Genomic DNA, 13,431 nt, shown 5'->3' with positions numbered 1-13,431 from the left:
GGGGGGGAGTGAGGCGAGCTGAGAAGCATAATTAGAAGCAAGTTTTCAAATGTTATTAAATTCTTAAATCCCTCCACCAACAAAATGCACTTAGAGGTACTGTAAGTTAAACCAGTACTTAACGACTATGAAAACATGTTGGTGGAAGTAGAAAGCCAATTAAAAACAAAAAAACAAAAAACCAGAACCATTTAAAATGCCATAGAAATACTGGCGACCAGAAGTTGATTTAAAGTTTTTTTTCTTCTTCTTCTTCTTCTGTAATTTGTCTCCCCTTTGTCGTGGCACGCTCAGAGAAAGTGCATGCAGGGGATGGAGGGGAGGAGGGAGCGGGAGGGCAGGGGAGGCGCAGTCTAGGAGCTGCTTCCCACCCTTCTCTCCTTCCCGCGCCCCCGGCCTTCGCCTTCCCCCTCCGCGCCCCCCTCCCTCCCCCTCCCTCCCCTGCCGCCGCCCTGGCTTTGGGGACTCCATCAGCCTCGGATTTGGAAAGCACGCTGATTGGCTGGAAGCGGTTCAACACACGCCGGGCAAGAGCGCTTTGTCTGAGTTGAAGTGAAGTTGTACAGATTTGAGACCGGAGTCAGCGATCACGGCTGTTTAGTCTGCAGCCGAGCGGAGACCGGGAGGCCGGATCGCGGGGGAAGGATCCGCCGCGGACGCTGCCGCCACCCGCCCTGGATGGATTCGGGAGACGCGCCGGGAACACCGCGGAGCTGACACAAGGATCCGCCGGCCAAGCGGACGGACAGCCAGCCAGCCAGCCAGCCAGCCAAGCCAATGCGAGCGCCGGCCTCCATGCCGACCGTATCTGGAAGCCGCGACACGGTGTGTATAAAACAAAAGTTTGCGAGCTGTTCATTGCTGCTGTGTTATTAAGAGCCGCTTGCAAGTCTCAAGTACCAGATGTAGCTTAGCTGTAAGTTGCCAGAGGAAGTTGGGGGAATTGCTTTGCTGTTGTAACTTGCTTGGTGAAAGGAACCTCGTAAACCGATCTGTGTGCCAAATGAATGCTAAGATGCACTCTAGACTCGTTTTTGCACTCCTGGTGGTGTCGTTCAACCCCGATGTATGGGGCAAGAACTTGAAATACAGGATTTATGAGGAGCAGAGGGTTGGATCCGTAATTGCAAGACTATCCGAGGATGTGGCGGATGTTTTAGCGAAGCTACCGTATCCTTACGTGCGTTTTCGAGCCATGCAGAGGGGGAATTCTCCTCTACTGGTAGTAAACGAGGATACCGGGGAGATCAGCATAGGCGCGAAAATTGACCGGGAACAGCTATGCCAGAAAAACTTGAATTGTTCCATAGAGTTTGATGTGATCACCCTACCCACTGAGCATCTGCAGCTTTTCCATATTGAAGTTGAAGTGCTGGATATTAATGACAATGCTCCCCAGTTCTCCAGACCTCTCATCCCTATTGAGATATCAGAGAGTGCAGCGGTTGGCACTCGGATCCCCCTGGACAGTGCATTCGATCCAGATGTTGGGGAAAATTCCCTCCACACATACTCTCTCTCGGCCAATGAATTTTTCAGTATTGAGGTCCGGACCAGGACAGATGGAGCCAAGTATGCAGAACTCATAGTGGTCAGAGAGCTGGATCGGGAGCTGAAGTCCAGCTATGAGCTCCAGCTCACTGCCTCAGACATGGGGGTGCCTCAGAGGTCCGGCTCGTCCATCCTAAAAATCAGCATTTCGGACTCCAATGACAACAGCCCTGTTTTTGAGCAGCAGTCTTATATAATACAACTCTTAGAAAACTCCCCCGTTGGCACTTTGCTCCTAGATCTGAACGCCACTGATCCAGATGAGGGCGCCAATGGGAAAATTGTATATTCCTTCAGCAGTCATGTGTCTCCCAAAATTATAGAGACTTTTAAAATTGATTCAGAAAGAGGACATTTGACTCTTTTCAAGCAAGTGGATTATGAAATTACCAAATCCTATGAGATTGATGTTCAGGCTCAAGATCTGGGTCCAAATTCAATTCCAGCGCATTGCAAAATTGTAATTAAGGTTGTGGATGTTAATGACAATAAGCCTGAAATTAACATAAATCTCATGTCCCCTGGGAAAGAAGAAATATCTTATATCTTTGAAGGGGATCCTGTTGATTCATTTGTTGCATTGGTCAGGGTTCAGGACAAGGATTCTGGGCTGAACGGAGAAGTAGTTTGCAAGCTTCACGGACATGGTCACTTTAAACTTCAGCAGAGTTATGAAAACAACTATTTAATCTTGACCAATGCCACACTGGATAGAGAAAAGAGATCTGAATACAGTTTGACTGTGATTGCTGAGGACAAGGGGACGCCCAGTCTCTCTACAGTAAAACATTTTACTGTTCAAATCAGTGATATAAATGACAATCCACCCCACTTCCAGAGAAGTCGATATGAATTAGCAATCTCAGAGAATAACTCGCCAGGGGCATTTATCACCACTGTTACAGCCACAGATCCTGACCTTGGAGAAAATGGGCAGGTTACATATACCATTTTGGAGAGTTTTATACTGGGAAGCTCCATAACTACATATGTTACCATTGACCCATCTAATGGAGGCATCTATGCCCTCAGAAACTTTGATCACGAAGAAGTGAGTCAGATAACTTTTGTGGTTGAAGCAAGAGATGGTGGAAGTCCGAAGCAACTTGTGAGCAATACTACAGTTGTGCTCACCATCATTGATGAAAATGACAATGTCCCTGTGGTCATAGGGCCCGCACTGCGCAACAATACTGCAGAAATCTCCATCCCCAAAGGGGCTGAAAGTGGCTTTCATGTCACCAGAATAAGGGCAATTGACCGAGATTCTGGTGTGAATGCTGAACTCAGCTGCTCCATAGTAGCAGGTAATGAGGAGAATATCTTTGTAATTGATCCACGGTCATGTGACATCCATACCAATGTGAGCATGGAATCCGTTCCCTCCACAGAATGGGAGCTCTCAGTTATCATCCAGGACAAAGGCAACCCTCAGCTGCATACCAAAGTCCTTCTGAAGTGTATGATCTTTAAATACGCAGAGTCAGTGACAAGTACAGCAAAGACCCCAGCAAGCCAGGAATCTTTGGATGTCTCCATGATTATAATTATTTCCTTAGGAGCAATTTGTGCCGTGTTGTTGGTTATTATGGTGCTGTTTGCAACCAGGTGCAACCGAGAAAAGAAAGACACGAGATCCTACAACTGCAGGGTAGCAGAATCAACTTACCAGCACCACCCCAAAAGACCATCCAGGCAGATTCACAAAGGGGACATTACACTGGTGCCTACCATCAATGGCACTCTACCTATCAGATCTCATCACAGGTCGTCTCCATCCTCATCTCCTACCTTAGAAAGAGGGCAAATGGGCAGCCGGCAGAGTCACAACAGTCACCAGTCCCTCAACAGTTTGGTGACAATCTCATCGAACCACGTGCCAGAAAATTTCTCACTAGAGCTCACCCATGCCACTCCGGCTGTTGAGGTAAGATCATACACTGCACCAATTCACTGACAAAGTAGCTGCTAGTGCACAGAAGTTGTGTAAGTGTTAGTTCTGGAGTGTTTCCTTTAAGAAGTAACAGTACTAACAATATGCAAATTAAGTAGGATACAAAGTTACATTATGCATATGTAGGAAGTACCCACACCTGGGCATACTGTTTCAGGTTTCTCTTAAAGAATTTACTTGCATGTATAATATTGAAAAATAAATGAAGCTCACAAAGGACTGATTAGAATCCCCATACTTCCAAGATTAAGATACTGGAAGCAAAAAATAAAGGGACTTGCTTTATTGTCATAGGTGTGGTCTCTTCCTAAAAAAAAAAAAAAGAAACCCAAACAAACAAAAACCTGAGTTGAAATTTTTCTGACATGATTTTAACTGCATGTGTTACAATGTTGTATGTTAGAGTATTTTCTCTGCATTTTTATAACTGGTCACTTTAAGCTGAACTATAAAGGAAATAGACCTGTAATTTATAAAGGAGTCTTCTTTCAAAAAGAAAAAGAAACCCGTTGTATTAGGTCATTCAAATCTCTCTGGGATGTATTCAGTTATATCCAGTGGCTGGCTGCACAGTCTGCCACAGCTCAGCACATGTAAGTGTTTAAAAGGGAGAGGACATGTTCATTGTTTTTCCTTGCTGAAAGCTTGTGAGTATTGGGGGTTTGTTTCCAGGAATCAGTTCTGTCTATTTGGTTTCCAGCAGGTCTCCCAGCTTCTTTCAATGCTTCACCAGGGGCAGTATCAGCCAAGGCCAAGTTTTCGAGGAAACAAATATTCTAGGAGCTATAGGTATGAATTACCCTTGTGTTGCCTATTAAGTGTCAAATAACATGGATGCTAAAGAATAAGCACTGTACCTTCCCTGATTTATCTTTCTAGATATGCCCTTCAAGACATGGACAAATTTAGCTTGAAAGACAGTGGCCGTGGTGACAGTGAAGCGGGAGACAGTGATTATGATTTAGGGCGAGATTCTCCAATAGATAGGCTACTGGGCGAAGGATTCAGCGACCTGTTTCTTACAGACGGAAGGATCCCAGCAGGTAAGGGGGTAGTGAGAGATCAATCCTTATTTTCACATCTATTGTACCAGGGAGGTGAACAATTTCTCCCACGCTTATATTCTCTTTGTCCTTTGCACTGAGTCTCTGTAACCTGCACACTATTAGCAATGAACACAGACTGAAACACTTTCAAGTTATTTTCTTAAAATTCATGTGAAGCAGTTGGTAGAGAAGAAGTAAGTATGAAAGCTTAACAAGACAAGAAGAAAGGCGTGGGCAGAGAGGGATAGAAAACCACACTGCTTTCCTCCTTTTCCTACCCCATCCAATCCTGTCAGAGGACACTCTTGAGCAACTCTCTATAAAATTATGGGGTGGCTGTTTTCATTGAGACAGTCTGTTTTGGTGCATGGTGGTGAACTGGACTATAATTTGGAGGACACATTTCCTGTGATGGAAACCAACTCACAAAAATCAGAGATGAAAATATACTAGGAAATGGTATACTTTACTCACTAAAAATAGGAGAGAGAATACATCTTTGTAGGTGGTATGCATAGAATATTTTTCACCACCTTTCATTTTATGTCTACACTGGAGTGCAAGAGAAACAGGAATCCAAGAGAGGAATTTATAAGGATACAGCTGAATGGAGGAAATCCTAGTCAGTTATGAGCCACTTTCTCCTTAGCATCCCTTCTATCTAATTGTGCAGTAGCAACTCTCTGAACCAACTGGGTAAATACTGGCTGTCATTGAAGCAACCCTGTGACTAAAGACTGTAATGTTAAATCAACTCCTAGGAACACACAGATGTTCCTTTGGCTATGTATGTTTCTAAATTCTACTGAGTGTTGATCTAGTGACTGCCGTTTGGTAAATGAAAGGCAAAAGACAACTATATTACCCGTCTGAGTTCCATAAAACATCTATTTCCTAAATTTAATTCAGTAAGAGAGTTTTGGGACTAGACATGTGGGAGCTTCAGAGAGCCACAGAAATTCAAGCAAAATTAGTAAATAGAAACTCGAGCTCTCATGGTTATAGTAGCAGTGGTAGCAGTAGCTGCAGGAGCATTAGTCACAGCAGTCACAGTAGTAGTTGCCAGTGATGTCCCAATGCTTACACCAGATCCACAGGTGTTCTACACTTGCACTGCTTCTCCTACTTGGACATAGGAATTAGTAACAGTAGTTCATTGTTATTACATTAATAGATACTGCATTTCTGGCAGGATGGATGTATGGAAAGGACTTCTAGTTACATACGGGCTACATGAGAGCCCGTTTGCCCAGGTGTCTTTGTTTTTTTGTTAATTCATAGATTTCCTTGACCAATTTAAAGAGAAAGCTCTGGAAATATAGTGGGATATATATGGCTTCAGACAACTTGCTAAAAGAAAATCAGTTTTATTATTCTTAGCCATGAAATGGATGTGTGTGTGTGTGTGTGTGTGTGTATAAAATGTGTGTATCTATCTATCTATCTATATATATGAATAAAATGGCTGAATTTCCATGATTTTATGACACTGACAGAACTCTAATTTTGAACACTGTTCTCTAATTTTGAATATTTTGATTTACCAAATTACATTATTTCATAAGGCATAAAAGTAACTTCATGGGCACAATGTCAATATTTCCTTATGTGTTATTTTTTAATTATATGAAGTCTATTAATTGAAATTTTAATTTAGCAGCATAGTTAAATAGAGAATAACTACCTTTACTTATATAACCCTAAATGCTGCCTAAAGTCTTAACCCTAAAGGCCTAAATGCTGCCTAAAGTCTTTTTAAATTCTGAAATTGTATAATTCTAATACCAACCATGGTCTAACTTTAAAAAAAAAAGATCAAAACTTCTCTTTCACTTTTTCTGTATTTTCAAAGTTACCAACATCAGATATGTTCATGACAGAAGTGTTATCTGGCACTTGAGTTAAAAAAAATAAAATTAAAATAAATGTTAAAGAATAAAGACATTGAGGAACAATAGGTAGATATAAAGCCTAGATATTAGTGAGTCTTATATAGTGACTGACTTTAGATCTCTTCTAAGTTCACATTTCTTTTCAAAGTTAATGGCTCACTTTTATATTATCATTAATAATACCACTTAATATATAGGCAGCCTTTAAGAAACAATTCCATATTTACACAATCATACTAATCCAGGTGTGTAGTGGAAGAGCTATATTGCTGGTGTATGGCGTTGTATGACAACTGATTGTGTTACAGTAGATACATTTCTGCACCACTAGCTACCTGCCTCCCTGTGGGGTGTGGTGGCAGGTATAGAGTGCCAGGATTTCACCAATGATACATAAATCTGTTTTAAGCTTTACTCATGTTTGGCTAGTAGGGAAAGAAATATGCATATTAAGTATCATACAGAGATAACCATCCTTTCATTATGACCATCTTCCATTTTTCATTATGACCATCTTCCATCTTTCATTATGATACTTCACCAATTTTCTGGTTAATTATTCACCCCAAAAGCTTCTGCCAGCACTTTGGGGTATAAAACTTGTGTCTTATGAACTTATATTCCCAGGAAATATCCGAAGTAGGAAAAAAGTAAGTCCACATCTGAATGCCATTAATAGAAATCAGTGCAGTTTCGAAAGCATGTGTATTTTTAAGCCTTAAGTGTCTTATTTCAACTTTTTTTTTCTGCATTAAACTGTGATCAAATATAGATCATGTTGTGTTGCATTGCCTGCCAACAGGGTCATTTCTGGTCATTCTTTCTATTAATTCCCACAGACATGTCCTGCATTCTGAGCAGTAAAATCAGCATACATTTTTGTCTGTTAGCTCATGTTTGTCAACATATTTTCTTCCTGATTCATTCAACTTTGAACTGCCGTACTATTCACATTCCTGCAAAATCTCCATTTTCCCAGTGTATTAGCTGCACCAGGGTGATTTATAAAGGCTTTTGATTTTGTGATGCGCCTTCCTGGTTGAGCTCATTCCACTTTTCACCAATCTGCCCTCAATGATTATTTAATTCAAACAGTCCTTTTTAATTCTGAGTTCTCTTCATTTTCATGGCTGGTATCCTAGTTCTGACCTTTCTGCATGGCTGAATTACTGTGCAAGCATATGAACTGATATTCTCTCTCTAGTAACTCCTCCCTTTGCTAAATCTTTTATAGAGTTTGATCACCTTTTTCATAGCATTTTAATTTATATTTTTGGTTTAGAATCAATAATTGACTTTTTTGGCCCAGCAACATCTATGAAACCTACTTATCTTGGCATTCTAAGGCCAGTGAAATCCACTCCTAGTTTAACTCTCAATTTTGGCTTTTTGGGGTGTCTTTTGCAATAGGCAGGGTTACTGCTTAGTATAACACACCAATCCTTTCTTCATGGGCTTTTCTACCTAAAACACTGGCTTCTCTTCACTTTGTCTATCATCTCTCAAATTTTGTTTCATGTTTCTCTTTAACGACTTTAACCTCCATGTCCACTATTTTTTCTTTCCTTGACATGCTCTCAGCATCGTATTTTGGCACTCCAATTGGACATTTAGGGCCCTGTTTGCTACCCTTGACTCAGAACTACATCTGAAACCATGGAAGGACACATGGGAGAGGCTCTTAACGAAGAACTGATTGATCACTCACTGACGAATGGCGTGGAAGAAGTTAGGCACACATTTTTCTTCTACTATTTGATGCTTACCTCCTGCCCTGCCTATAAGGTTCATATAGTTCAGTGATAAAATTGATAGTCATGTAGTGGGAAAGAAGAATTCTGTTTGCCTCACGTCCTCCCCTCCCCAGGGGAAATTGTATCACCAGGCAAAGCTTTAAAGGAAGGACAGAGAGATCAGCCACTTACACCACTTGCCAACAAGTCCTATTCATTGGGCATGGTATGGAACCTCTATAGCACTGAGTTACATGTGCACTGGAAATGTTTCAAATAACTGAGTCTTCAGGGAAAATATTGAAAATGTCAGGGTAACCGAAAAATGCCCTCTTCTGCAACCCTGCCCTTCCATCTCCTTTTTTTTTTTTTGCCATCTCTCCCTCCATGAAATTTTCTTTATCAATTTTTCATATTTTCTGAATTTTTAAATTTGTGTTAATTTACTATTTTAGAATGAAAGCCCCATTTATTGTGAAGTTGTAAAATAGCATTCCCTGTTTAAAAAACACACCCTATGACCGAAGTAATTTGTAAACATGAACTATCATTTTAGTCACCCAGGTTGTATTCAGGTTTCTAGAAATTGGCTCATGCTCAGGATTCTTAGAAGCCTGTGTAATTTTTGTCTCCGTTGTCATTAAACATTAAAATAAAATAAAGTCAGTCAAACAATGAAGCCCTTCCCACTGAGTTAAAGGCCAGAAAATGAATGAAAGGTGCCATCAGGTCTGTTTCCCTTCTTTGTAACAGGATGTGAGTAAGACAACATAGACAAGTCTCCTTTCCATTTTCAGAGACCTGGGGAATGAAGAAAAACTTTCATTACCACTTTGCTAGCTATTTCACTGCTTGGAAAACCTCACTGCTATTAAAGTATTCCAGTTACTTTCAACTCCTTTTGGTTTTGTCCACATTCATTGCTGAACAATCGTTGGTATTTTCAAGTTGCAATAATGCATGAGCTCAGCACATCTAAACATACAAACATGCTTTTATTCTTAAATCATCCTTCCTCATTTAAGCAACTTTTCTTCATAGCAAAATTACACAAGGATTCTCAATGTTCGCCCTCTTTCTCTTGGCCCACACTGACTCCTATGGAATCAGTATTCATACTATCTCTGCATTTTCTTTACTTCCTTTGTATTTTCAGCTTTTTTTTTTTTTTTTTGCAATCACACATTTTTTTCTCACTCACAATACTTGCTCTTATTTTCCTGGATAAGTATCCAGCAGTGGGGTTGCTGGATAATATGGTAGTCCTATTTAAAATTTTTTTGACCTACCTCCTTACTGTTTCTCATAGTGACTGCACCATTTTTGCATTTCCAACCCAGTGTACAAGCGTTCAATCTCTCCTCATCCTCACCAATACTTGCTATTTTTGTTTTTTATAGCAGCCATCCTGACAGGTTTGAGGTGAAATGTCATTGTGGTTTTGAGTTGTATTTCCATGATGATTAGAACATATGTAGTGGATGCTTATTCTCTGCAGACAGTTTACCCCGTGCTGAGGATACAGCAATAAACACAATAGGCAACTTGCTTCCAATGACAAGGTATTTGGCATTAAGAGTCATCCTTTCTAGCAAAAATTTCACAGGAAGAGAAATATGTCTTAAGTAGCCAAATCTATAGAATCATTTCTAAATATGTAAGTATGGCTGATAATGGTTCATTTTTCATTCAAATCTAAGAAAATTACTTTAGATCTTCTGCATTCTGTCATTTGCTCTAAAATGAAAATTGTGATATTAAAGAGACCTTATTGTCACTGAAAGAGGTAGATGATTTTTGGACTATCATTGACATCTTCATATTTCCTGGTTCTTATGTAGTTTAGTTATTGTATTTTCCAAATTTAGAGATTTTTCTCCTCTTTATTTTTCTGCTTTTCTCATCATCTATTCTTCCTATGAGTGTGGTCACTCACATTCCAATAGGGCATCATAGCAACTGGAAGAACTAATCAGTGGAGTTTTCATAATCTTCATCTTTTGATGACTTTTCCATCTATTTGATTTTCAAACCAGATGCCTGGTAGTTGCAGATAATTTGCACTGCTAGTTTAAATAACAAGTCAATAAATAATCCAGAATACCTTTAAGAGAGATCAATAATATAATGACCTGATAACTCACTATCTTCTCGATGCTTGCATTAAAAGTGAAGTAGGTCAGATAGACTTCACTACCTAGAAAGCTACTCAAAGGTATTACTTGAGGATTATCGGGTTACATTATGAAGTTATGGATTTCACCTTACAGCTCTGGTGTTCGTTAGAATTTATGTTCAGCAAATATTTCGTCACCCACACCTTAACTCCTCTTCAGTCATTCTCATGTATAAGTTATTAATCCATTGTCTCATTACTTGAGTAGCAGAAATGATATTCCTGAGAAATATGAGTCATAATCTTCCTTTTCCTATTTGATAAGCAAGAAAGAAAATATATATGCTGGGTCCATAAAACTAGCATTCAAATCAAAGCCATAATTGTAGTTCATCTAATGTGTAACATAATGGGTTGATATCAGGGTAGGAATTTAAACTATCTCATTCTATTTTTTTTTAATAAAATACATTTTTCCAACATTTTGAGTCATAGTAAGTGTACTCATGAGTCCCCATTGTTTTCCTTGAGAGCAGCCATGAGGCTGTGCACGGAGGAGTGCAGGGTCCTGGGACACTCTGACCAGTGCTGGATGCCACCTCTGCCCTCACCATCCTCTGACTATAGGAGCAACATGTTCATTCCAGGGGAAGAATTCCCAGCGCAGCCCCAGCAGCAGCATCCGCACCAGGGCCTTGAGGATGACGCCCAGCCTGCGGATTCCGGTGAGAAGAAGAAGAGTTTTTCCACCTTTGGGAAGGACTCCCCGAAAGAGGAGGACCCCGGGGACAAAGGCACGTCATCTCTGCTCTCAGAAATGAGCAGCGTGTTCCAGCGTCTCTTACCCCCTTCCCTGGACACCTATTCTGAGGCCAGTGAGGTGGATCGGTCCAACTCTCTGGAACGTCGGAAGGGACCCCTGCCAGCCAAGACTGGGGGCTACCCACAGGGCGTGGCAGCCTGGGCGGCCAGTACGCATTTTCAGAATCCCACCACCAACTCTGGGCCCCCCCTGGGAACCCACTCCAGTGTGCAGCCATCTGCTAAATGGCTGCCGGCCATGGAGGAGATCCCCGAAAACTATGAAGAAGATGATTTTGACAACGTGCTCAACCACCTCAACGATGGGAAGCATGAACTCATGGATGCCAGTGAGCTAGTGGCTGAGATTAACAAGCTGCTTCAGGATGTCCGCCAGAGCTAGGGGATTTGGGCCAAGCGTTTTGGTTTCCAGATACATGGAAGTAGGGGGCAGAGAAAACCCTGAGAGAACTGGCATTGCCAAATTGTTGCATTTATCATAAATGTGTCTGTGTATATTGAATATTAAATACTGTATTTTCGTATGTACACAATGCAAGTGTGATGATTTCAATCTGTATTTTAAAAATACATTTGTACCTTATATTTATGTGTAATTTAACAGACAAATTTTATTTTTTTACTCCCATGACAAACATGTCTTTCCTAATCACGTAGAAAGTAGCCACTGTTCAATTCTGATAGACTATTCAACCATCAAGTATAAAGGCACTGCTTAGATTAGTTATGTTGGGGGAGAAATTGTTATGCTATAGGAACAGCCCCACTAAAGCATTATAGAATTCTTTCTTCTATTAAGGGATCCAACTTTTTCTTCAATACTTTTTATAATTAAGCATCAATAAAAATGTTAAACTATTTTATTATTGTTGTTGTTATTATTTTTACTGCTCTCTGCTAGTTCTGGTAGTTCAATTCTCACAGCAAAATTGAAACATGAGGTGAAATGTTATTTCAGAACTAGGCAGTCTCTTTCACAGTCAATGGTGAAAATAGAACCAGAGTCAATTTTTCCTGACTCCCAGGCCCCTGCTATTCCAGGAGATCACACCGGCCTGTTCTTGAGAATATTTCTCCTAAAGTATTATTGTCTATTTATAATCAAGGTAAACAATGAATTTCATTCCATCCTCGTAACAGGAGATGTGCTCCAAGGAAATGGACTCTGTCCTTTAAATGGATACAGTATGTATTCTAACAGCATGAAGTATTAATGGACAAAGGCAATTATGTCAGTATCCCTCCTGGGGTAGTAAATATAATCGATTTATGCTGAAACTGCTCTATTTGAATCTTCCCCTCTCCGTTCACAATACTTGAACATTTTTATCTTTGCAATGTTGTTGTGGTTGTTGTTGTTGTTTTTGCTATAGTATTCACTTTTAGCTTTTGTCTCCAGTGCATGATCTCATATTTTTGCTTTTATATTTAGTATAAGAACGTTTATAAAATTACATTTTTGCTATTGCAATTCTGTTTTATTTGTTGTGTGACAAATGGCAAATTATTTATTGTGCTGTTCTCTCTCTGTGTGGAATGCTTTGGTAAAAGAGATTGTGATTATGATTGTTCTCATTTATGACCAGGCTTCTATTAGTGCTTTTTCTATGAATACACCATCTTGATTGTACTCTCCAGAAAATATTACTGTCAATGAAAATAAAAGAAAAATTAAAGTAAAGCTAAATAACTGTCCATAAATCAGAGTCCTATTCCTATATATATGTTCATAAGCTTTGCATGAAGCATTTCCTTCATGAGAATATAATTCAATGTTAGGTTTTGAATGGTAAGCAGGGAACATTCAGCCCGGCCAGTGTGTCGCAGTGGTTGAGCTTCAACCCATGAACCAGGAGACCAGGGCACATGCCTAGGTTGCGGGTTCAATCCCCAGTACAAGAGGCAGCTATCCATTATTCTCACCCTTGATGTTTCTATCTCTCTCCCTTCCTCTCTTAAATCAATTAAAAAACCCCCACACATTTAATTAAAAAAAAAAAGAGGGAACATTCAGCTGGCTTGGCTAACAAGAAAAACACAAGGGAAAAGGATTGAATTTGAGACCTGTAATGGGAATGAAAAGTCTATAATATTCCCAGTAGATTAAATAATTTAAATGCACTTGAAGTATAAAGAACATGGAGTAATCAAATAGTAATTGCTTGACCACTTTTTAAATTAAAAATAAAAGTTCTCAGAACATTTTGTATTAAGTTGTGTTGGAAAAAAATGTACACTTACATTGTTTCTGTGGGGAAGAAAGAAAATTTACCCTCTAAGTTCTTTCAGCTGGTCTAATGATTAAATCTATATGAGG

General features: G+C 40.0%; 1 protein-coding gene across 3 annotated transcripts; it reads left to right on the top strand.

Annotated features, from left to right (window-relative positions):
- The first annotated feature begins 520 nt into the window (after window positions 1–520).
- Window positions 521–12,801, top strand: PCDH18 (protocadherin 18). 3 transcript variants are annotated; one of them, XM_023754351.1, is made up of 4 exons: window positions 521–3,478; window positions 4,206–4,294; window positions 4,385–4,548; window positions 10,824–10,971. In XM_023754351.1, exons 1-4 carry the CDS (start codon window positions 1,004–1,006, stop codon window positions 10,832–10,834), a joined length of 2,739 nt encoding a protein of 912 aa, XP_023610119.1. In that variant the 5' UTR covers window positions 521–1,003; the 3' UTR covers window positions 10,835–10,971. The 3 variants fall into 3 exon arrangements, with proteins under 3 accessions (XP_023610119.1, XP_006081751.1, XP_006081750.1); XM_006081689.3 differs by having other exon boundaries at window positions 530–3,478; window positions 4,209–4,294; window positions 10,829–12,801; XM_006081688.3 differs by having other exon boundaries at window positions 530–3,478; window positions 10,829–12,801.
- Window positions 12,802–13,431: the final 630 nt, after the last annotated feature.

The sequence above is a fragment of the Myotis lucifugus genome, unplaced genomic scaffold (genome assembly GCF_000147115.1).
Source record: "Myotis lucifugus unplaced genomic scaffold, Myoluc2.0 scaffold_1, whole genome shotgun sequence".
Taxonomy (NCBI): Eukaryota; Metazoa; Chordata; class Mammalia; order Chiroptera; family Vespertilionidae; genus Myotis; species Myotis lucifugus.
Note: the sequence above shows the minus strand (reverse complement) of the source record. Positions and strands in the feature narration are given on the sequence as shown.

What these genes read in the sequence shown, in the direction of transcription:
- PCDH18 (XM_006081688.3), top strand. Translation starts at nt 1,004, where the DNA reads ATGAATGCTAAGATGCACTCTAGACTCGTTTTTGCACTCCTGGTGGTG. An exon ending in AAATATTCTAGGAGCTATAG is followed by an intron (nt 4,295 to 4,384) that starts GTATGAATTACC and finishes TTATCTTTCTAG; the next exon opens with ATATGCCCTTCAAGACATGG. An exon ending in AGACGGAAGGATCCCAGCAG is followed by an intron (nt 4,549 to 10,828) that starts GTAAGGGGGTAG and finishes CCTTGAGAGCAG; the next exon opens with CCATGAGGCTGTGCACGGAG.